The sequence below is a fragment of the Rhinatrema bivittatum genome, chromosome 5, assembly GCF_901001135.1.
Source record: "Rhinatrema bivittatum chromosome 5, aRhiBiv1.1, whole genome shotgun sequence".
Lineage (NCBI taxonomy): Eukaryota > Metazoa > Chordata > Amphibia > Gymnophiona > Rhinatrematidae > Rhinatrema > Rhinatrema bivittatum.
The window spans coordinates 336778077-336803891 of record NC_042619.1 but is presented as its reverse complement, the minus strand read 5'-3'; the positions used below and the strand labels follow the sequence as shown (position 1 = coordinate 336803891).

The 25815-nt window shown below is 48.3% G+C and overlaps 1 protein-coding gene across 2 annotated transcripts in view; it reads left to right on the top strand.

Moving 5' to 3' along the window:
• STARD7 (StAR related lipid transfer domain containing 7) overlaps positions 1–25815 on the top strand; it is a 141926-nt gene that overhangs the window by 22082 nt on the left and 94029 nt on the right. For both annotated transcript variants that reach the window (XM_029604454.1, XM_029604455.1), the window contains exons 4-6: positions 5667–5777; positions 6045–6127; positions 16738–16837. In XM_029604454.1, the coding sequence (XP_029460314.1) occupies positions 5667–5777; positions 6045–6127; positions 16738–16837 (294 nt within the window). The remainder of the gene's footprint in view (positions 1–5666; positions 5778–6044; positions 6128–16737; positions 16838–25815) is intronic.

The following is a 25815-nucleotide window of genomic DNA, read 5'->3' as shown; positions in this document are numbered from 1 at the left end:
GAAGAACACCATCCTGGTGTCCCTTCGTAAAGCCTCATGTTACTTCCCAATGATAGAAGCCATCCAGGAACTGATTGACCCGTAGTGGGATGCCCCAGAGCTTCAAAGGGGGGTCTGGCCTTGGAAGGCCCTATACCCTCTAAAACCAGCGACCAAGGAATGCCTGCGTTTCCCGAAAGTGGACGCTATGGTCTGTGCCATCTCAAAGCGAACAACGATTCCCGTTGAGGGAGGGGGCTGCATTGAAGGATACTCTGGATAGACGATTGGAATCCATCCTTAAGCAGGCCTTCGATGCAACAGCAATACTGTACATTGCTTCCTGCTGCGCACTGGTGGCATGTTCCTGCTTGCTCCTCTCGAGAGAGGCAAATAACTCTGTAATATATACCGGTGAGACGATGGAACCTGCAGCAGCCTTCCTGACGGATGCAAACTCAGACCTGGTGTGTACCTCGGCCAGAAGACAACTATGGTTATGGAATTGGTCTGCTGATGCGACATTTAAAGCAAATCTCACAAGAATGCCCTTTAAAGCAGTGGTCTCCAAACTTTTTTGCACCAGGGACCAGCTTCAAGCAAGACCATTTTTCCATGGCCGCAGGGCGGGGCTTTGGTCTTATGGGGCGGGATTATGGAGGGGATTGGATTTTAGTGCATACTTATTTAATTATGACATTTATAATGTGAATGAGACTCAACTCACCATAGGTTCAGAATGAGTGGGAGTACTGGGCTTGTTTCCCTTGTTTTCCAAACTTCACACCTCTCTCCTCCACCTGACACCTTCCCTCTCATGACCTCCCCTGGCTATGAGCACCAAACCAAGCTCCCAGTCATTCTCACACTGAACACCAGGCAGGCTCCCATTAATTTTCACACCACTCCCTCCCCATCCCCCAGGCATGCACACATTCATTCTCACACACACAGACCCCCAGGCAGGCACCAATTTATTCTCACACATACACCACACACAGGCACCTATTCTCACACATACAAACCCCAGGAAGACACCCATTCATTCTCATACACAGACACACCATCAGGCAGGCACCCATGCATTCACACACATACACCCCCAGGCAGACTCCCATTCATACACATGCACACACTAAAGGCAGAGACCCCCTCTCTTTCTTTTGCCAGCAACCACAGAGCCTCTCTCATTCCTCTGCTGCCACTGTCACTGCTGCCACATGGCTATTGGGGAGGTGCCAATTGCTGCTACTGACACTGAACTCCATTCTGCTGCCTCCTCTGTGCAGGCCCCGTGGGCTTCCACTTTCTCCATGCTGATCTCGTACATTGTGAGATCCGCATAGAGAAAATGCTATTCTTGCACAATCCCAAAGATTACATGTGCCAATCACCTAAAAAGTAATTTATTTATTTTTTTTTACCTTTGCTGTCTGAGTTTTCTAATTGGTCACAGGCTTTTTTTTCCACCTTCCCTTTCTTATTTTTTTGCCAAATCCTTTTTTCTATTTCTTTTCTCTCCATCTTCTTCCCTCAAACACAGGTTCTCATTCTCACATGCTTTCTCTCTCTCACACACACACACACACACACACACACACACACACTGGCACATGCTGTGCTGACTCTCACACACACAGGCTCTCTCTCACTCCAACATGCTGTCTTGCTCAAGTACAGGCTCTCACTGTCACATGCTCTCTCTCATACAATCATTCATACACACAGGCTCTCACTGTCACATGCTGTCTCTCTCACATGCTATCTCTGCAAACATTCAGGTCCTCACTCCCACACACAGTCTCTCAACTCATCTCATACACGCACACTCGACAGACCCTCAGCCTCTCTCTCACCGCTGGGCCTCCTCTTCGTGGTTCGCCGCAGGATGGACTCTGCAGCGGCCCTGCTACCGGGCCTCTTCCTCTTCTCGGGCCGCTGCGACTTGGGATTCGCGGTGGCCCGTAAGCGCTGCTCCTCTTCTGCACACGCTGATGCTCTTCCTCCTTCCTTCTCACGCGGAGCCGGCAATGTTTACTTCCGGGGCCGCACAGGCAGGAAGGAGGAGGAGCATCAGCGCGTTTAAATGCGATCTTTTTCTTCGGGCCGTGGTGACGTGAGCTCCGCCACGGCCCTGCCGATCTGCCTGCTATATGCGTGTTGCTGCTCAGTCACCAGTGGGATGAGGTCCACTGGTGGCTGCATGAGCCTCCCTGCGCCCGGGGGCATTGGCTCCCTCGGGATACCACTGCTCGCGGCGCCCCCTAATACTCTGCGCCCTGTGCTTACACTGGTGCTGGTCTGCGGCGGTGCCGCGGACCGGCAAAAAACCCCCAACAGCCCGGTCCTGGTCCGCGGACCAGTGGTTGGGGACCCCTGCTTTAAAGGATCTCTCTTGTTCGGAAGCGAATTGGAGAAGTTAGCTAACAAATGGGGTGAATCCCCAGTGCCTCTGTTACCGGAAGATAAGAGTAAAAGATCGCGGCGTCCCTCGCCCAGAAGAACCAAGGGCAGAGGCTTGCAACGTTTTAGACCCTAAAGGAACTCGCAGTTCCAGGCACCTCGTCCCTCCGGAAGGTCCCAGCCCTTTCGGAACCGATAGACCAAGAGAGGAGCAGGCCCGGGGGGCAGGCTCCAGTCGTGCTCCACAATGAGAATGGGCTGACCTATCCACAGGAAGAGGAAATAGGTCGACTTGCCCTCTTCAACCAAAGATGGGTCGAGATCATTCTGACAAATGGGTACTAAACATCATTCGAGAAGGTAACTCTGAAGTTCCGCAGCATCCCTCGAGAGAAATTTATGATGTCACCCTGCCACTCCCACACCAAGAGACTAGCAGCGGAAGTCACTCTGACAAGACTACTCAGTCTGAAGGCAATAACTCTGGACCCCACGCCCCAACAAAATACGGGGCGCTATTCCATCTATTTTGTCGTTCCCAAGAAGGGTAGGATCATTCCGACCAATCTTGGATCTCAAGAATGTCATCTGCGGATACTACACTTCCATATGGAGACTCTTCGACCCTGGACCTCTCCGAAGCCTATCTTCGCATTCCAGTCCATCAAGATTACCAGCGTTTTCTACGCTTTGCGATACTGGATCACCATTACCAGTTCCGAGCGCTACCTTTCGGCCTAGCAACCGCCCCCAGAACATTCTCCAAAATTATGGTGGTCGTGACGGCAACACTTGAGGAAGGAAGGGATCTTGGTACACCCTTACCTGGACGACTGGCTGATCAGGGCAAAGTCTTTGGAAGAGAGCCGGCAGGTGACCAGTAGAGTCAAGAGCTTACTGCAGGAACTCGGTTGGGTCATGAACACGGGCAAGAGCAGTCTGCAGCCCTTTCAATCCCTAGAGTACCTGGGGGCCTATTTCGACACCAGAACAAAGTCTTCCTCCCTCCGAGGAGAAGGAAACTAATGGAACAATTACGATTGATGACCAATGCACGACCCAAGGTATGGGACTATCTTCAAGTCCTCGGCCTCATGGTATCAACCCTGGAGGTTGTCCCATGGGCAAGGGCCCACATGCGACTGCTCCAGTGCTCCTTACTGTCACGATGGAACCCACTGTCCCAGGACTACTCAATCCGCCTCCAACTACCAGCAGAGATACGTTCTCAGCTCAGTGGTGGCTACAGGAAGACCACCTAAGCAGAGGAATAAGCCTATCCCCACCGAACTGGATCTTGCTCACCACGGATGCGAGCCTGCAAGGTGGGGAGCCCACAGTCAGGAGCTGACAGCCCAGGGACAATGGAACAAGGAAGAGGCGGAATGGAACATAAATCGCCAGGACAAATCCGGATGAGTTGATAGCCGGATACCCTCCACTTCGGCTCTGAAGTAGGACAGTGTGGCTACTTGGACCTTGAGGGAGTTGAGCGACAACCCCCTTCTTGATACCATCCTGTAGGAACTCCAGAATCATGGGGATCTTGGCCGTTCGTGGGAGAATCCCGTGGTCCTCGCATCAGGCTTCAAATACTCTCCAGATTCATATGTATGACAGGGATGTGGAGAACTTGCGTGCGCGGAGTAGGGTGTCAATCACGGCCTTTGAGTAACCGCGTTTCTACAGGCGAGTCCTCTCAAGGGCCAGACTGCTTCCTGAAAGGGGTTAAACAACTCCGGCCACCCCTAAAGTGGCCGGTGCCCCTATGGAACCTCAATCTGGTATTAGACTTCCTAGCAGGGGCTTCCTTCAGACTACGCCTCTTAACATTGAAGACAGTATTCCTGGTGGCAATATGTTCAGCTCATCACATCTCCGAACTACAGGCACTATCCTGTTGGGAACCGTTCCTTAGGTTCACTCCTGGAACCATGCAGCTGCGCACTGTCCCCTCCTTCCTACCAAAAGTGGTTTCCGACTTTCATTTGAACCAGACCATCTCCGGATGAAAATAAGGATTCTGAAGACTCATGCCTTCTTCGCCATCTGAATGTCGGCAGACTCCTGGGGCAATACCTGGAAAAATCGGAACCGGTGCGCAAAACGGATCACTTGTTCATCCTTCACAATGGGAAGAAGCAAGATGAAGCGGCCTCGCGGGCGACCATAGCCCGCTGGATCAAAGAAGTAATCAAGGCAGCCTACATAGAGGCATGAAAGCTCTTACCACTAAAGGTTAAGGCTCATTCTACTAGGGCCCAGGCAGTTTCTTGGGCAGAAACCAAGCTGCTGTCACCTGCTGAGATCTGTTGGGCGGCGACGTGGTCCTCCCTACACACCTTCTCCAAGTTCTACTGCCTGGCTGTTTGGGCCCGAGAAGATGCAGCCTTCGCAAGGGCAGTACTAAATGGGCCACGGGCAGCCTCCCACCCTGTCCAGGAGTAGCTTTTGTACATCCTACTGGTCCTGAGTCCATCTGGCTACACACTAGGAAATGGAGAAATTACTTTCCTGATAATTTCGTTTTCCTTAGTATAGACAGATGGACTTAGCATCCCATCCACGGCTGCCCAGAGAAGGAGGACCTCTGGAAGCGAACCTCGAGACTAAGCAATACGGGTAAGCCGTTGCCTACCCCTAGTTCGACACCCACAGTTTGTCTGGTGTTGGCGTTAATTGGTTGAGAGCACTAGCGGTCTCCAGTTTTGAAATCAAGTTTTAATCAAGTTATTTAAGCAAAGATATATCCACAATGGCTTTTCAAAGTGAATACTGAAGAGCTGAGGTTACTGCAGGGGTATATCTAGAGTGACGTCAGCTTTGAAATCTGACTCTGTCTCCCATCTGCTAGCAGAAGAGCACATAACCCGCTGGTCCTGAGTTTATCTGTCTAAACTAAGGAAAACAAAATTATCAGGTAAGTAATTTCTCCATTACTTTTAATTAGCAAATGTTTTTATTCAAAGCAAGGTGCGAATGGGCATCTCAAGACTTTACAGGCACGAAACCTTTTTTGTCCGAGTTATCTATGTTCTAATTTTTCTGCTGTTAATGTTTTTCTAATCCGTTGGAATCTCTTTGCCAAAAAAATGACATTCTCCCATTAAACCAAAGGAGAAAAAAAATGTGCACATAAGCTGCTGGTTTTTTTTTCTTGTTTTCTCTGGTTCATCTCTCTTTTCCCGGGATTGTGGTATACTATTTAAGACACGGAGATCTCTTCTGTCTTGTGGTAGATGTATTTTCATGTAATTCATGCTATTCTCTGTTCTTACTCACAGCTGGATACGGATTACCGCAAGAAGTGGGATGCTCTGATTATTAAGCTAGATGTGATTGACCGGGATCCTATTACAGGCTCTGAGGTTGTGCATTGGATAACACATTTTCCAGTAAGTTCATTGATTTAAGAATTGAGCTTCCTCAGTTTATAAAGTACTATAGTACGCATCCACCTACATTTAACTTATGTGCCTTCATGTAAACCGTTGCGATGGTATTTAACTTAGCGACGGTATAGAAAAGTTTATAAATAAATAAAGCAACTCTGGGTTGGGGTACATGCCATTCTCAATTTCTTCTTTAATCCTTGTCTCATTCTTCCCTCACCCTGTTTCTTTTTCAGTTTTATTGATTTGGTAATATGTTTTCTGTTTCAGTATCCAATGTATGCTCGGGATTATGTGTATGTGCGACGCTATCATGTGGATGAGGAGAATAACCTGATGGTGCTGGTTTCACGGTAAGAGTGGGTTAGGATAAGAGAGGGAAACATGATTTGGTATTAATAAACTGAGTCAAGTTTATGATGGACTTTTATTGATAGTCTATGGCGGACGTTGTTTGTTGCAACTTTCATCTATGGCTTTGCATGTGGCTGTGAAGATCAAATTCTGATATGTAGAATCTACTACATTGCATGCATAAGCAATCCATAGCTGTGATGTTTGACAGTACAACTATGAATTGCCCTTCTCTTGCAGCCCAGAGGCAATCTTCCTGATCGAGCTTGAAACTATGCTGATCTTAACAGGAATCACCAGGGAGCCATTTGCTCAAGTTGCTTTGTAATTGAAGCAGTCCACTGATGGAGCTCTTCGGTTTATCTTTGAAGCGACTATATAGATGGCCCTTCGGTTCCCTGTACATACCCGGATCAGTCCAGACTCCTGGCTTTATGCATCCGTGCCAGCAGATGGAGACAGAGAAAGTTAACTGACACTGCTTTATATAATCCCTGGTGCCACCTGCAGTTCCTCAGTATTTCTCTGTCTCCAGCAGATGGTTGCTGGTGCGTACACCTGCAGTTTCTGTCATTTTTCTCTTTTTTTTTTTTCTTTCCTTTTTTCTTAGGAGCCATTTTCCCAGGGGAAACCCCTCCCTGTTCCAAGGGATTCTGGGGTGAAGGGGACACCAGCTCCTGATCTAGATTAGGGTGAACCGGATGTGGGCGACCCGGGTACTGGGGACGATGCAGATGATGTGCTGGTGTCCAAGGGGGACGATCCCAAGATTCTTTGACTTGTTCTGGAGGGAGGAGTTAGTTCCCCTGGTTTCCTCAGGACCTCAGTGAGCTGGGGCTCAAACTTCCTCAGACTGATGTGGACCCGGATGGGGCGGATCTGGATGGGATTCAGGGGCCTCCCTCGGCATTTTCGTAGAATAGGTCCGTTCAGAGGATGGTGAACCAAGAGTGAAGTACTCGGGATGCTGGTCTGCAGGTGGGTCAAGCTATGTCGAAGCTTTATCTCTTGCCCGAGCAGACCTTGGAGCTTTTTGCTATGCTGAAGGTGGATGCGGTGGTATCGGCGGTCACCAAAAAGACTATTCTTCCTGTGGCAGGGGCCACGGCTTTATAGGATGACCGGGATCGCAAGCTAGAGGTTCATCTCAAGAGAATCTTTGAGGTATCCGCCTTGAGTTTACGAGTGGCCATCTGTTCTAGTTCCATGCAGCATGCTTGCGTTGGATGCAGCAGCTACAGGGCGATCAGGCTATGCCCCAAGTGGATGGTACTTGTGCTGAACGCTTGGAGGCTTCAGTCGCATACATAGTGGACGCCTTGTATGACTTGGTGTGGACCTCGTCTCTGCTTATGACCTCTGCTGTGTTGGCCCAAAGGCTGCTGTGGTTGCGTCACTGGTCGGCAGATGTGTTGTCCAAATCACAATTGGATTCCCTACCTTTCAAAGGACGTCTTTTTTGTTTGGCGAAGATCTGGAACAATTGATAAAACAATTGGGGGATGACAACAAGGTCCACAAGTTGCTGGACGATAGGCCTAAGTCCAAACAGCCTTTTCCGGCCTGTTCCCGTTTTCGGGATGGCAGAAGGCCGCGTCATACGAGAGGTATTTCAGCATCGCAGAAGAGGTCTGCGGGCCATGGTCAGTCCTGGCAGACATTTCGGGGAAGTCATTGGCCTTTCAGAGCATCCACAGGAGGGGGAGCTCCGGGGACGACATCTTCCTAATGAGGCGAGGCCGGTCCACTCAGACATTACTTTTTTAGGGGGTCGTCTGGCTCATTTCTATAAGGAGTATGCCAAAGTCACTCAGGATAAGTGGGTGCTCACGGTCATAAGAGATGGTTACACTTTAGAACTTGCACGCCCTGTTTGCGACCTCTTTAGTCTCCGCCTGTGCTTCGTTGGAAAAATGGCAGGTGGTTCGGGAGACTTTAGTCAGCTTGCAGGGTTTAGAGGCCATAGTGCTGGTCCCTCCAGAGGAGCAGTCCCATGTTTTCAGATAAGGCAGATCGCTTCTGTCTAGCAGCTTGGCTTTTGAGAGGCGAATTTGAGGTGCAGGGGATACCCGGAGTCTGTTATCACTACCCTTCTTCACGCTAGACTGAAGTCTACATCTCTGTTACATCCGGGTATGGAAGGTCTTTGAGACTTGGTGTATATCTAAGGGTGTTCAGACTTTATGTTCTTCGGTGTCTCAGATTTTGTCTTTTCTGCAAGACTGTTTGAGCAAAGGCTTGGCCTTTAACTCTCTCCAAGTACAGGTAGCGGCTCTGGCATCTTTATGTGGGACAGTGGATGGGGGGGACTTTGTCCTCCCATCCGGATGTTGTCAGATTTCTTTGAGGGGTTAAGAATTTGCACCCTCCGGTTAGGAGAGTCTGCCCATCCTGGAATCTTAATCTTGTCCTGCGAGTTTTATGTGAGCCGTTCTTGACTTTCTCCACAGGGCAACTTTAAAGGATTTGACACTGAAGATTGTTTTCCTGGTAGCTATTTGTTCGGCAAGAAGGATAACAGAATTACAAGCTGTATCGTGTCTAGATCCATTCCTTCAAATTTCAGATTCAGGTGTGTCCTTGCGGATGGTTCCCTCCTTCCTTCCCAAGGTGGTCTCGTTGTTTCATGTTAGACTGTGGAACTTCCAGCTTTTCCGGATTTGGATGCTTCTGTATCTCATGGGTGAGAGCTCAGATGTTTGGCAGTCCGGAAAGCCTTGATGAGGTACCTCGAGATGAAAAATGACTTTAGGAGATCAGGTTACCTGTTTGTTTTGTGGAGTGGTGCAAAGAAAGGTATCCAGGCTTCCAAGGGTACCATTGCGAGGTGGCTTAAGGAGGCAGCCTACACAATCAAAGGTCATCAGGTACCTGACTTTTTGCAGGGTAATTCTACTCGATCGCACGCGACCTCATGGGTGGAGGCTCAATTGGTGTTGCCACAGGAAATTTGTAAGGCGGCAACTTGGAAATCATTGCATACCTTTTTGTGACATTATCGCCTAGACGTCCGGGATCCACACTCTTTTGGTGAGAGTGTTTTGCGAGTAGACTCTCCAAGTCCCACTCAGAGTAAAGGAGCTTTTGTACATCCCAGTAGACTGGAATGATCTAGGTTCTTTTCTAAACTGATCCACATTTTTCATCTATGGTCCTTGGGTGGAATCTGGGGCAGGGGTTTGCTAGATCCTTCAAAGATCTGGGGCACGGATCCATAAGTCCTTGCTTTCCTCCCTCCCCTGGTCCCTGTCCCAACAGGGTTGTCCACTTTTCCCACAGACTGGAACTGGACACTTGAGGACTGAGGGAAGGGGGGGAAACCTGACCATCTAATTCTTCCCTCATTTGCATAAAGTTGCCACTACTGATTTTGAGCTGGTGGTCTTGGTTCATTGCCATGTCCTGGAGATTCTAGAATAGAATGAACAGAGGGACAAGACAATCTAACAGTGGGTCAATAGAATCAACAGTGTGCACTCGTGAATGTTGAAACACTATAAGAATAATGGAGCATATTCTTCATAGATGTATGCATTTCATTAATTGTATGCACACGTATTATAGGCGCATTACTCATTTTTCATAGTGTTATGGACATATGAGTGCATCAGGCATCCGCACTCTTCACTGATCTCTTCTTAAAATGCACCCAATAGCTGGCTGAGGGACCCAGACACATCTACTTATATTAAACATTTGGTTTCCATTATTGCAGACATTTTTAAATTGTACTGTTTTTAATTTGATGCTGAAAATAAATTGACAATCCTGTCAAAAAAACTGAATTACAGTACAATATAGTAAACCTCCCATACTAAAACAGCAGTAACTGCCACACTCAGTAACCACCATACTTATAGAAATGCAACAGTGCAAATATTACTCCAATTCCGAAAACACCAATATACCTCATATTAGGAAAATAGAACAAGTCAGGCTGCTATACATCCCTACACAGAAACTACATGCTAGGAGATTACCTCACCTCGATCACACATGCAGAACACAGACAAACCTTCAGACATGGAATAAAGACACCATAAAGTATAAACATACCCAGATCAGTCCAGACAAGCCAGGTTTATTCATCCCTACCAGCAGATGGAGGTAGAGAACAAAACTTTGGGCACTGCCACATATATGAGAGTGCCACCTGCAGTCCCTCAGTATTTCTCTACCTCCAGCAGATGGTAGAGGTGCTAACCCTGCAGTACTGACTGACTGGATATTTTAAGGAAAATTGCTCCTCGAGATGACAGGCTCCTGCAGAAGGGTCGTCCCTAGGGCTGGCCAGCTTCAGCCCGTGATCCCGGAACCAGTGGTCTAGTTCCCTCAGTGGGCCTGAAGCCCCTCCGCCTGCCCAGGACAAGGAAGTACCCTTACTTTTATTTTTGTGCATTCCTGTCACTGGCAGCTGTCTGCTTTTGCAATAGCATGTGCGGCCTAGCAGACAATGCAACAGCAGAAGCATGCGGCGGCGAGATCGTCGTGTGCAGGCCGGGCAGTAAGTGGGCGGTTCAGGAGATCATTCGGAGGAGGGTGGTCCCGGTCGGGGCAGATTCACTCTGGTGGGGGCTGGCTGTACTCCCGAACGAACCGCACGGTTTTCAGTCGCGGCAGCAGCTTGTTCACCGCGCCGGCAGGAAATTCTTGGGGCAATGCGCCCTCTTCAGGGTTTGACAGCTGCCACGTGGTGCGCCCCTCCCCCTCGCGATCCGAGCCGCGTGGAAACGCTGTAAGCATAGGCTTGCCTGTTTGGATTTTTATTTTGCCTCTTTATTTTTTGGTGCTTGTTATGACAGACAAGCAGCTCAGAGAAACCTGCAGGGCCTGTGATAGCCCGTTGGTTGGACTGAATGATCTCCTCTGCATGGAGTGTGTTGGAGGGGGGAGGGTCTGAAAGGCAAGCAAAGCTGCGGAGGCATTCACGGACCATGGGGATGGCGCTAGGATCACAGGAGGGAGTGGCTATGGCCGCAGAAGCAGAGCTGGATGGGGGGGCTTCTCTCCGGGGGTCTGGGGGGTCCCCGCCACTCTTGTCTCCCATGATTCGACCTGGGGAAAAAGGTCCGGATGTCTCAGGCCCTAGCAGCCCCAAGCACCCTTTGGGGGCCTTGGGGGAGTTCGCACGAGGCCTTCCTGGCTAGGCAGGCAGGTAAGTGCCTCGCTTTCGGGAGTCCAGACACTTTCGTCAGACTGTCTCCAAGATAGTCCTTTCATAAGCAACAGTCCTTTTGAGGGGCTGGGAGGTCATCTAGAGGTGGATCCACCCATGGTGCGGGTGGCAATAAGTCCTCTCTCTGGTAATCGGGGGCAGGCTGGCCCGGTTCTATGGGGAGTGGATCAAGATCACTTCCGACTGGTGGGTGTTGAGCGTGGTGAGAAATGGCTACGCCTTAGAATTTTCTTGCCCACTGCGGTCGGTCTTTCTGGAGTCGTGTTGTTTTTCCCGAAGCAAGCAGGCAGCGGTCCAGGAAACGCTTCAGCAGTTAAGAAGTCTGGAGACTGTTGTACCAGTGCCAGTGTCCGAACAGGGACAAGGCAAATATTCCATCTATTTCATGGTACTCAAGAAGGAAGGCATGTTCCGACCTATCCTAGACCTGAAGAAAGTCAACCAGAGTTTGAAGGTACCATGTTTTCGGATGGAGACGTTGCGCACCGTAATTGCGGCAGGTATGGAGAGGAGAGTTTTTGGCGTCTCTGTATCTCACTGAGGCTTATCTGCATATCCCCATCCGTGAGGAGTGCCAGAGGTTTCTCAGATTCATGGTTCTGGGACAGCACTATCAGTTTCTAGCGCTGCCTTTCGGGCTGGCCACTGCCCCGCAGACTTTTACAAAGGTGATGGTGGTAGTGGCGGTGGTGCTGCGACAGGAGAGATTGCTGGTGCACCCGTACTTGGAGGATTGGCTGATACAGGCGAAGTCAGGAGCGAGTTCGGTCGCACCCGGAATCTCTAGGCTGGGTTATCAATGTGCAGAAGAGCCATCTGGTCCGTTCCCTCGAATATTTGGGAGCCGTTTCGACACCCAGCAGAGCAGAGTGGGGTTTTTTTTTGTTGTTTTACAGACAGGGTGAACAAAATTCAGGGACAGATAGCGCATCTACTTCATCTAAAGGTGCCGTTAACATAAGAAATTGCCATGCAGGGTCAGACCAAGGGTCCATCAAGCCCAGCATCCTGTTTCCAACAGAGGCCAAACCAGGCCACAAGAACCTGGCAATTACCCAAACACTAAGAAGATCGCATGCTACTGATGCAAATAATAGTAGTGGCTATTCCCTAAGTAAACTTGATTAATAGCCATTAATGGACTTCTCCTCCAAGAACTTATCCAAACCTTTTTTGAACCCAGCTACACTAACTGCACTAACCACATCCTCTGGCAACAAATTCCAGAGCTTTATTGTGCGTTGAGTGAAAGAATTTTCTCCGATTAGTCTTAAATGTGCTACTTGCTAATTTCATGGAATGCCCCCTAGTCCTATTATTCGAAAGTGTAAATAACCGATTCACATCTACTCGTTCAAGACATTTCATGATCAGTGGCGGATTCCCGAGGAAGACCGGCCCGGGGATTCGCCGCCCAGGACACATCACGTAGTCTGCCGAGCACGGCTGCGCACAGCAGACCACATGACTGGAGCGACCGGCCCACCGGGGGATGCCCGATAGGCCAGTCCGCCCCTGCTCATGATTTTAAAGACCTCTATCATATCCCCCCTCAGCCGTCTCTTCTCCAAGCTGTACAGTCCTAACCTCTTTAGCCTTTCCTCATATGGGAGCTGTTCCATCCCCTTTATCATTTTGGTTGCCCTTCTCTGTACCTTCTCCATCGCAACTATCTTTTTTGAGATGCGACGACCAGAATTGTACACAGTATTCAAGGTGCGGTCTCACCATGGAGCGATACAGAGGCATTATGACATTTTCCGTTTTATTAACCATTCCCTTCCTAATAATTCCTAACATTCTGTTTGCTTTTTTTAACTGCTGCAGCAAACTGAGCTGACGATTTTAAAGTATTATCCAGTATGATGCCTAGATCTTTTTCCTGGGTGGTAGCTCCTAATATGGAACCTAACATCGAGTAACTAGAGCAAGTGTTATTTTTCCCTATATGCAACACCTTGCACTTGTCCACATTAAATTTCATCTGCCATTTGGATGCCCAATCTTCCAGTCTTGCAAGGTCCTCCTGTAATGCATCACAATCCGCTTGTGATTTAACTATTCTGAATAATTTTGTATCATCTGCAAATTTTATATATATAGAGAGAGAGAGAGACACCAGTCCAAGTACAGATCCCTGAGGCACTCCACTGTTTACCCTTTTCCACTGAGAAAATTGACCATTTAATCCTACTCTCTGTTTCCTGTCTTCTAACCAGTTTGTAATCCACGAAAGGACATCGCCTCCTATCCCATGACTTTTTAGTTTTCTTAGAAGCCTCTCATGAGGGACTCTGTCAAACGCCTTCTGAAAATCCATATACACTACATCTACCGGTTCACCTTTATCCACATGTTTATTAACCCCTTAAAAAAAATGAAGCAGATTTGTTAGGCAAAACTTCCCTTGGCTCTGGGATTACTTACAGGTCCTGGGCTCGATGGCATCCACATTGGAACTGGTGCCCTGGGCGTTTGCCCATTTGAGGCCTCTGCAGAGAACCTTGTTGTCCCGTTGGAATCCTCTGTCACAACAATATTTCCTGCCCCTGGTTCTGAAGGAGTCGGCCAGGGCCAGTCTGGCCTGGTGGATGACACGGAACAATCTGGAGAAGGAGATGCCTCTCGAGGTCCCGTAGTGGGTGGTGGTCACCACGGATGCAAGTCTTCAGGGCTGGGGGACAGTTTGTCTGGGCAGGTCTGCTCAGAACCTTTGGTCGAAGTCTGAACAGACATGGTCCATCAATCGCCTGGAGACGAGAGTGGTGCGCCAAGCTCTGGAGCAGTTTCTACCCTTGGTCCTCGATCGGATGGTGTGAGTTTTCTCGGACAGTTCGACCATGGAGGCTTACATCAACCGCCAGGAGGGAACCAAGAGTCCCACGGTAGCGCAGGAGGCTCAGTTTCTGTTCGAGCAGGCAGAGCTTCATCTCAAAGGAATCGCCGCCTCCCATGTCGCAGGAGTTGACAACGTCCAGGCAGATTACCTCAGTTGGCAGCAGTTGGATCCGGGGGAGTGGGAATTCTCTCAGAGGGCCTGGGAGCTTCTCTGCGAACGGTGGGGAACCCCCGCAGTTCGATCTCATGGCAACGAGTCTCAATAACAATGCAAAGGTTCTTCAGCCGCCGGAGGGAGTCCGGGGCGGTGGGGCTCGATGTCCTCATATGTCCGTGGCCGACCGGAGTCCTCCTGTATGTCTTTCCTCCGTGGCTGCAGATAGCAAACATATCAGGCGTGTAGAGGGCCACGCGGGGGGTCAGTGATTCTGGTGGCTCCGGAATGGCCTCGCCATCCGTGGTTCACGGATCTGGTGCGGCTGGCAGTGGACGGACCACTTTACCGGATCTCCTGCATCAGGGTCCTGTATTTTACGATCGGGAGGATCGCTTTTGTCTCGTGGCCTGGCTTTTGAGAGGAGGATATTCGGAACCAGTAATTACCACGCTGTTCCAAGCAAGATGCCCTGCTATTCCAGGGTATGGAAGGTGTTTGAGACCTGGTGTGGACAACAGGGATTGGACCCTCTTCAAATGTCTGTGTCCCATATTTTGTCTTTTTTGCAGATGGGTTTATCCAACGGATTAGCCTATATTTCCCTTCGGGTCCAGGTTTCCGCTTTGGGTTGTCTGAGGGAGAGTCTAGGGGAAGGCCTTGGCATCCCATCTGGATGTGGTGCAATAATTAAAACTATGATAAAAAAAAAAAAAATCCTCCACTCTCCATACCTGGGAATGTTTTATTTCCAGTCATCCTGAGATTGTTGCGAATTAATGGGAGTGGGAGGGAAGCATGCAGATTTTCTACCACATGCAAATACACATTCTCCAACACACTCACACTCTCGTCTGCTCACACACATTCTCTCTCTCCCATATGTTCTCACATGCTCTTTTTCACACAGACATACTTGCACATATAGATGCTCTTTCTCCCTTTTATATAGAGGCAGCAGCAGCCTCCTTGGGCTCACCCCACACACACATGCGCGTGCTCGCACACTCTCATGTGTTCTCACATGCTCTGTCTCTCACACACTCATGTGCGCTCTCCCTAGAATATTTAGGCAGCAGTCTCCTTGAGCCCACACAGCATCACTCACTCGTACACACAAGCTCTAACGTGCTGTTCACACTCAAGCTATCACATATGCTGTTACACACACATGCTGTTGCTCTGTCTCTGTCTCCTAAATGTGCACTGTGCAGGCAGCAGCAACCATCCTCTCTTCAGCTGCCCAGCCCGATGCAGCAGCCTTCTCCTCTCAAGCATGAGGTGTCAGGCCGATGCGACAGCCTTCTGTATTCAGCTGCTCAACCAAGCCTGATGCAGTAGCCTTCTCTTTAAGTTCAGCCATGGACCTGTCTGATGCAACAACCGCCTCTTTTCTGCTGCAGTCTAGTAGAGCTCAGACAGGTTTGACTTCCTCTGACTGCTCTGATCCTGATGATTCAGTGGCAGCCTGCTGGCAAGGTAAGTTGTGATTCAATTAAAAAAAAAATAAAAAATGAGTGCGCCGCTGAGATTTGGGGCACCGATCTATAGACTCAGGGCATGGGTCCCATGTGGCTGGTACTAACGACTTCTCTGGAATTGATGTGGCAATGCAGACTGGTGAAGCCAAAGCACTGGGCTATTTCAAAGAATCTATATTATTAATGGCCTGAAGATTGTGTTTAAAGGCCATCAGTGCGTAGTCATTTGCAAGAGTGTCTTGAAGAGAAGTCTTCATCCCAGTTTTATTAATGAGGGGATCTTGCAGTTTGACTAAAAGCATCCTCGCAGATTCATTCTTCTCTTGATGCTGGTTCATGGGTACTTTTGTTGTCTCACTGTCTTTTCTCCTGAAGCTCCCCTATGCACTTGCTTCATTTTACTACTATATTATTTCTTTGCTCCCCTGTATGCGTGGTCATTTACTCCCTGGATTCTAACTGTGCTCTATCAGAGCATCCCTATGAACTTAGTTCAGTGGTCCTCTATATTCTTTTTTTTTTTTTTTGTAATACAATTTTTATTGAGTGATCCTCAGACACAATATGAAACTTTGCCGATAACAGACAAGCAAACATAATACAGCAAACGATATTGATGACACAAATCACAGAACCATGAGGAAACACTCCTCAATTTTCCCCCTTCCAGATATCTTATTTTCTGCAGTCCTGGAGCTTCCCTGTGTAGTGGTTTCTTTGTTTGGCATGCATTGCCTCGGGTACAAACCTAGAGTGTGAGCCCTCTGGGGACAGGGACATACCTACAGTACCTGCATGTAATCTACTTTGAAGTGCGGGAAAGTGGAATATAAATCAAATAAATAAGTAAAAGTGCTCAGTGTGACACTTGTCTGAGTTCTTCACTATCCCCAGATATATATATCCTACTGTAATCTTGCCTTATCCTTATGCTTATTAGTAATCTGTTTCGTTCTGCAGAGCTGTGGAGCATCCCAGCATTCCTGAGTCCCCTGAGTTTGTGCGTGTCCGGACCTACCAGTCTCAAATGGTGATCCGTCCTCATAGCTCATTTGATGCGGTAAGACACTGCCACTTTGTAGAATCTCTACTCTCCCAACATGTTTTGAGGGTTTTGTCTGCCTTGCTGGGGACTAAGAGGGGAGTAGATATTTAAGTAGCAGATGTGAATAAATGTACTGCAAGGATATTCAAGGAACTGGAGTCTTACTTCTCCCATTGTTGTTGGTCTCATTACTTGCACACATTTATATGCTGCTGATATAAAAATATACTTCATGTAGCAGCCAAGTAGTTAAGCAGTTACTGACCTGGGTTCCATTTCCAGCTCGGGCTCTGGGCACTAAGCTATCATTCCTGGCTCTGGCTCCCAATCCATGGTCTCCTATTGTTTTGCAGAAGATGAGAATTTAAATTTTCTTTTTGGCTGCTACTCATGCCATCTTTTTTTTAGCTATGCTGCAAGACTTGGGGAGCCTAGTTCATTTGTTTTGAGGCAGTAGCTTCATTTAGACCTGCTGTAAAGTTTTGCAGAGGCTGTGCTTAGTAGATGGAATTACTTAACACAATCTCTGCAAATGGCACTGGAGTCAGTTCAGAAAATTTCTTGAGTGGGACATGTTTTAATGAGAATACGATGGGGGGGGGTTCAGTTTAAAGTGAAATGCACAAAAACATAAGTTGTATATGGGTTTCTGATTTTAATTGTTTGAAATGTAAAGCTTGGTGTTTATTTTTAGCTAATTAGGCTGGATAAGGAAATCCCTATCAGATTTTATCAGAGACAGAACTGCAAGTTTTCCATGACATCATTCATAGTACATGAGCTTGGGTAACAGTAAACCTTGTCAGTATTTCTGTCTCCAGCAGATGCAGACATATCTGCACTGGTGTAATATGGCATTTATTTTTGAAGAAGGTTAAAATTGATGTTCAGTGGTTTCTTGTTGCTGTAAAATTTTTATTTGCCTTTTTTTGTTTAAAATTAACCCATGTTATAAAATTATCGGAAACTCTATTTGTAGTGTGTTTGCCCTCCACAGCCCCAGCACTTTCACCACAGCCAAACATTATCCTAGCACAGCCTCTGCATTCTTCTCCCCCGACCCCCACCCAGGCATGACACCCACCAGTTCTTTTCTATGGAAGGCATTCACGGAGCGGGATTTCTATGGAGGCATTCACGGAGCGGGATGCCAGTGGCCAGTGGTAGGTGTCCATATAAAGAGCAGGTAGTAAAATACTGCACAGAGCGGCAGTAGCCACAGAGGCATTCACGGAGCGGGATGCCAGTGGCCAGTGGTAGGTGTCCACCTTCACGGAGCGGAAGGATGGAGGGCTGTCATCTCCCAATTAAATAAATAATAAAAAAACCCAGGGATGGGATCCATCAGTTCTAGAGGACGCATATAAAGAGCAGGTAGTAAAACACTGCATGGAGCGGCAGTAGCCACAGAGGCATTAACGGAGCGGGATGCCAGTGGCCGGTGGTAGGTGTCCACCTTCACAGAGTAGAAGGATGAAGGGCATCCATCTCCCAATTAAAAAAAGAAAAGAAAAAAAGAAAAAAAAACAGGGATGGGTTCATGGGCTTATAGGTATTACCAATTATTAGGCTTTTCAATATTTGATGATAGTTAATGTGACTTTCAAGGCATTCTTCACTTTCGGTGCATGTCCGGCATGACTCCTTGCTTCAATGACAGGGGAAAAGAAAAACTGATACTTCACACATTTCCAGCATTGCCCTCTGCTTCATGGCAGAGAGCTATGCTGCCGCTTACCCAACTAATCAAACTTAATATTTCACTTGGAAGCAGCTCCAGCACTGCTCTCTACATTAATGGTGGGGGTGAAAAGGGAATTAGAACATAAGGTTACTAAGAGCCAAGAGAAACAGTTAAGTATGAGAACAAATGTGTGAAGCTTGCTGGGCAGACTGGATGGACCGGTTGGTCTTCTTCTGCCGTCATTTCTATGTTTCTATGTTTCTAAGCCGGGGCTTGTCTAAAGCCAGCTCAGGGTGTTGACAGTAAGATGTTTTCTGAAGGCAGGCACTGTGCCAGTGCACACTCTGCACCCATTCCCCAACCCTTCAGGCTTCTGTACAGGTGGTGGGGCTTGGGAGCAGGGGCTTACTAGCTCAGTCCCCAGATTGCATGCCTTGAGAGCATGCTGTTGCCACTGCTGCTTTTGGGACCCCCACTGCAAATGTACCTCAGAGTAGCCCCAATTTCTATAGAAAACGTTTGCGTGGCAGGGTAGCATTTATTAAAACAGCCCTTGGTTGGCTCAATGGTTCAGGTGGCTTGCGCTGTGCTGGCAAGGGTTCAGTCTCCTAGTTGGATCTTTTTCCCAGGTCTACGGGGACTGGGGATGCTCCAGATGCAGCGTTCACAGCCTACAGGGGAGAGAGCGTTGTGGTCCTTGCATACCTAATGGCCAAATTTCAGGATCCATTATTGCAGGTTTCTGGAAGAAGCCCTTGGTCGAGGACTGTTGCTACAATGACCAAAGTAGGTATGTTAAGGATGGGAGGAAAAAATCCACAGGTAGTTTCAAATGAAGGCACATGTTGCCAGAACCCAGCCCTGGCTCTTAATGTGTTGGAAGTTCAAACGAGCAGGAGGAAACGGCGGGGTAAACAACCCTGATATTCACATCAAGGGTGTTCTTTTGTGGGGTTAATGATTCTAACTGAGAATCAGAATTCCTAATACTGTCTGCTTGCAATGCACACCAGGCTAATATTTTCCTAACCTTGGTTTGTTTGGCTATTTTACTCCCTTTTTGCTTAGGTAATGTACTGTTCCCTGTACGTACCCGGATCAGTCCAGACAGTGGGTTGTGCCTCCCTTCCAGCAGATGGAGACAGAGAAAAACTCAAAGGGTGTCCACTAATAACCTGGAGCGCCCTCTGCGTCCCTTCAGTATTTCTCTGTCTCCAGCATATGAATGAGGCAGAACCTGTGGTTCCCCAGTAAAGTTTTGAGAAGATAAATTAGATTTCTCCTCTCTTTATTTGCTTACTTCTTTTATTTCTCTATTTTGGATGGATCAAGTTTAAAAAAAATATATATTTTCTCAGTGTTCAGTCAATCTGAAACTTGTTGGCAGAACTGATAGCAGTGTTATTTTCTGTTGTTCACATTATTGGGGGTAGGTTCTGTTTCTTTTTTTTTTTTTTTCTTTTGACAGGTTTTTTTAGCTGTAGGGGTGAAAGTTGGTGGTCCAACCTCTCCCCCATTGCAACGACCCGCTGCCCTGAAATGCTGAGTTCCTTGGGACAGCGCTAACAGACGCAACATTCCTCTGTTTAAAAAAAAAAAAAATCAAGTTGTTGGTTTTTTCGCTGAGCGGAGGTTTTCTTTACCCTTTCCCATTCCTGAAAGCCTTCGGGGGGTGTTTCCTGATTAACTGCTTAGCTTCCTCCTCCATGCCGCGATCTATGCGATGCAGTGCCTGTGGAGAGCCCGGGACGCGGCTCTCTCGTGAAGGCATTTGTGCAAGGTGCCTCCCCAGTGGGGAGGGTCCCTCGAGGCCGGCTAGGTGTTCTACTTCGCACTCGCAAGTGCGATTGCTGCTGTAAGGTTGGCCCCGATCCCGTCTAGCGCGGGAACGGCGGCCATTTTGTTATCGGAGCCGGCTGCTCAAACGTAGCCAGATGGCGATTCAGACCCCGGATTTTCTCCCTATCCGATTTTAAATCCGGTTAATCCTCCGGATCCAGGGGCAAATTCGGGTGATCTCCCTGATATTCCTCCCACGGGACCCCCTCCTGGGCTTTTTTCTACTGACTCTGTTCTTTTGCTTCATAATGCTTATTTAGCCAGATTAAGCCAGCAACAGGATCCAGCTTCAGGTCCTCCCCCCCCCCCCCCCCCCCCCCCCCAAAGTGATCAGGTTGGTGGATCCTACAGGAATCCCTTAAGGGGCAGGGGTTCCTCAGGGGTCTTCCCGAGTCCGGGTGGTTCCCCATCCAATTATCCCTGATTCTTCACCTCAGGGTCCTCTGGATGACCCCACTTCATATGTGCAAGTGGAAGGCGATGACGCCTATTTCAGAGGATGAGTTAGACCCTTTCATCCCCCATGTCCTGGCGGAGTTGGATATTGATGGTTCACAGGATCCGCCAGGGTCCAGTATGGCGGTTAAGTAGGGGGACCCCGTCCTGGCCAGCCTGCACCCACCGGCGAAAACATTTCCTTTTCATCCTATGCTTCTTCAGTTGTTGCCAGAGAATGGGGTTCTCCTGAGGCTACTCTGAGGGTCGACAAAGCTATTGATAAGCTATACCCTCTTCTGGAAGAGTACCTAGATCTTATCAAGGTTCCTAAGGTGGACGCATCAGTGTCCGCGGTCACGAAAAGGGCTACTATTCCAGTGACTGGTGGAGCCGCTTTGCGAGACCTACAGGACCGGAAGCTCGAAGTATACCTCAAGAGAATCTTTGAAGTATCTGCCTTGGGGGTCAGAGCTGCTGTTTGTAACTCCTTCATACAACGGGCAGGTCTCAGTTGGGTTCAACAACTGCTCAGTACTCAAGAGCTGCCCCAGGTGGAAGCGCAACAGGCAGAGTGCCTGGAAGCCGTGATAGCTCATGGACTTCTCGGTGGGCTGGCCAGATCAATGATATTAGCAGTCTCTGCTAGACGCCTTATCTGGCTTCATAACTGGTCGGTGGATTCTTCTTCCTTCAAGACTCAGTTGGGGTCTCTTCCATTCAAGGGCAAATTGTTGTTTGGTGAAGATCTAGAGCAGATCATCAAATCCCTAGGGGAGAATAAGGTGCATAAGCTGCTGGAAGATTGTCCACGAAGTTCAAGGACGTTCAGCTCCATTAGAAGCTGTTTCCGGGGTACAGCGACGTTTTAGTCAGACAAGACCGACCTCGCAAAGACCTCCTTCCTCACGGTCACAATCCTGGTCCCAGTCCTTTCGTGGATGAAGACCAGCATGGGATGGCCTCTCCCAAGGGACCCCTTCCAAGTCTACCCAATGAAGTCCCGCTGGCCCACTCCTCGACACCCAAAATAGGAGGATGTCTCTCCCTGTTCTACGAGGAGTGGGTCAAGATTACATCAGACCAGTGGGTTCTAGATATTCTAAAGCGAGGTTACGCTTTAGAATTTGCTCGACCCCTGAGAGACAGGTTCTTCTTCTCTCCCTGCGGCCCAGTGACAAAGCAACAGATGCTCAGCAGGCTCCTGGATTTGTGGGCCATCCTCCCGGTACCCCTGACAGAGCAGGGGTTAGGCCGTTATTCCGTCTACTTCATAATTCCCAAAAAGGAAGCTCCTTCCGTCCAATTCTGGATCTCATTGTGGTCAACAAGGCACTCAAGGTTCCACATTTCAGGATGGAAACATTACACTCTGTCATAGCAGCGGTACATCGAAGAGAATTCCTACCCTCCTTGGACCTTACAGAGGCTTATCTTCACATCCCCATCTTCAAGGAACATCAGCGCTTCCTTCGTTTCAAGATCCTCTGCCACCATTTCCAGTTTCAAGCCCTACCTTTCAGCTTAGCAACCGCTCTCCGCACCTTCACCAAGGTCATGGTGGTGGTGGCAGCGGCCCTAAAAGGGAACGGATCCTAGTCCACCCCTTCCTGGAAGATTGGCTCATTCGAGCGAAGTCCTTCGACCTTTGCCTACAGACTTGCACCTCCTTCATTCTCTCGGATGGGTCGTCAATTTGGGCAAAAGCAGCCTAACTCCCTCTCAGTCGATCGATTTCTTGGGAGCATGGTTTGATACCAACCTGGGCAAAGTGTTTCTTCGTCAGGACTGCGCTCGGACTCTTATCTCCCAAGTACAGCACTTTTGTTGCCTTCCATTTCCCACAGTATGGGACTATCTCCAGGTCCTGGGCACCATGGCTTTAACTGTAGACTTAGTTCCCTGGGCTTTTGTGCATATGCGACCTTTACAGAGAGCATTACTCTCCCGATGGAAGCCAGTGTCTCAGGATTTTCAAGCCCTCTTGCCGTTGTCTGAAGTTGCCATAGACAGTCTGAGCTGGTGGCTGAGTCTGGATCACTTGCTACAGGGAGTGGACTTGGAGATCTCCCAATGGGTAATCATTACTACAGATGCCAGTCTCTCTGGTTGGGGGGCTGTGTGTCAAAAGCAATTAGCGCAGAGGCAATGGATACCAGCGCAAGCATCGTGGCCGATCAACCGGCTGGAAACGAGAGTGTTCCGTCTCGCGTTGAAGCGTTTTCTCCCCCCTAGTTCATCGTCAGGCTTACGGATGCTCTCAGACAACACAACCACAGTAGCATACATCAACCATTAAGGAGGGGACAAGGAGTCAACATGTCTCTCGGGAGACGGACAAGTTAATGACATGGGGGGACCTACACCTCTCTCGACTAGCGACGTCGCACATAGCAGGGGTGGACAACGTTCAAGCAGATTTCTTGAGCCGTCAACGCATAAATCCCGGAGAATGGAAACTCTCCGAAGCAGTAACACTCCTCTTCAGCCACTGGGGGACTCCGCCCATCTGGATCTAATGGCCACTCAGAAGAATGCGAAGGCCCCGCGCTGCTTCAGTTGCAGAAGGGACCAAGGCACGGATGCTCTAGTTCTCCCCTGGCCATGAGACATACTACTATATGTGTTTCTGCCATGGCCCTTAGTGGGAAAAGGTACTGCGGTGAATAGAAATTCACCAAGGCAGTCATTCTAGTGGCGCTGGAATGGCCATGAAGACCGTGGTTTGCAGACCTAGTCAACCTCGCGGTGGACGGCCCTCTCCTTCTGGGACATCTTCCGAACCTCCTATGGCAGGGTCCAGTATTTTTCGACCTGGCAGATCGCTTCTGTCTTGCGGCCTGGCTTTTGAAAGGCGCAGGTTGAGAAGAGGCTACCCGGAGGAGGTTATTTCCACCCTTCTAAAGGCTAGAAAAACTTCCACTTCGATCTCCTTCGAGTTTGGAACATTTTTTAGATCTGGTGCACAGCCATAGGGTGGCTCCACGTCACGCCTCAGTACCTCAGATACTTTCTTTTCTACAGCAGGGTCTGGAGAAAGGTTTGGCTTACAATTCTCTGAGTGTCCAAGTGGCAGCTCTTGGGTCCCTCGTACATCACCTGGATGGACCTCCTCTAGCATCACACCCTGACGTTGTCCGGTTTCTGAAGGGGGTGAAGCATATCAAGCCACCGGTTCATGCCTTGTGCCCCTCATGGATCCTAAACTTGCTTCTTCAGATTCTCTGCAGCCCACCTTTTGAGCCGCTGAAAAGAGCTGCCCTCAAGGATCTCACTCTCAAGGCAGTCTTCTTGGTGTCTATTTGCTCTGCCCGCAGGATCTCTGAACTTCAAGCTCTATCGTGCAGAGAACCCTACCCTCCGATTCACGGACTCGGGAGTTTCCTTGCGCATAGTCCCATCTTTCCTGCCGAAGGTGGTCTCGGCCTTTCATTTGAATCAATCAGTGGAACTCCGATCTTTCCAGGACGAAGAGTCTAGGGAATTGAGACGACTAAGATGTCCACGTCCTCATTCGCTATCTGCAGGTTACCAATGATTTTCGATTATTGGATCATCTGTTTGTCCTGTGGAACGGCCCCAAGAAAGGCACCAAGGCTTCTAAGACCACAAGTGCTCACTGGTTGAAGGAAACGATTACTTCAGCATACATTGGTTCTGGCCGGCAGCCCCCAGAGTCCACTGTCTGGACTGATCCGGGTACGTACAGGGAAAATAAAATTATTCCTTACCTGCTAATTTTCGTTCCTGTAGTACCACGGATCAGTCCAGATGCCCACCCTAAGAATAGATATGGGATTTGGGATAGTCTTGACAGTACTTTGAAATCTCAGCTCGAATGATTAACTGGATTAGGACCATTCGTGTAATGCCAATGGTTACTTTTGCAAGTTTTTTCTCATTACAATTTGAAATAAAAACATTCTTGTACATAGTTACATTTTGAGGTTTGTTTACTTGATCCATTCAATGGTTTCTTTCCTGCTTTGATATACTTAATACTGAAGGGATACAGAGGGCACTCCAGGTTATTAGTGGACACCCTTTGAGTTTTTCTCTGTCTCCATCTGCTGGAAGGGAGGCACAACCCACTGTCTGGACTGATCCGTGGTACTACAGGAATAAAAATTAGCAGGTAAAGAATACTTTTCTTCTTTTTCTTTTAATTTGTCTGTTTCCAGTTTGACTCCTGTCTCACCATCTCCTTACTGCTCCCGGGTTCCCCCTCCCCATTCCCCATTATTTTGCAGCTTTCCAGAATGGTGCATTAAATACAGCATCTGCCACCTTTTCCCTGGTCTCTCTTCTTCTTTTTTGTAAATAACATTTTTTATTTATACTGAACATATCAGATACAACATATTTTAGACAGGTTCACACTAACATTCATCTAATATGATGATAACACAGAATTAACTGTTATCCAATATACACATGTATATAAGATCCATATTGTTCCCCTTATCAACTACATACAGTATTACATTTCCTAGTGTTTATTCCCAGAATCCCCTCCTTTCCCCCTCCCCCCCCCCCCTTCCCATTCGAGAAAGAAAGATATAATGGCCACCTTGTTACATTGCAAGAAAGTTTCACATATCGAGACTTAACAGGGATATATAAGAACATAAATTGCATACTGGGTCAGATCAAGGGTCCATCAAGCCCAGCATCCTGTTTCCAACAGAGGCCAAACCAGGCCACAAGAACCTGGCAATTACCCAAACACCAAGAAGATCATATGCTCTCTCTGAAATACATTTGGGCAGTAGACATTAACCAGTACAAGTAACTCCTGATGTATACGAATGTGCACAATCAGAAAACGTCCTTGCTCGTCGTGATACACAGATTCCACTTGAGCCCTCAGGTCTTTAGAGATGAGAACTCCAACTCCATTATATTTATGAGCTGGTGAATTAGCTGCAAAGATTATGTGGTTAAACTGTGAAGAGGATAGTAATCTCTCATCTCTTTTACGCGTGTGCGTTTCCTGTATAAATGCAATTGAAGCTTTGAGAGAGCATTTCTTTAA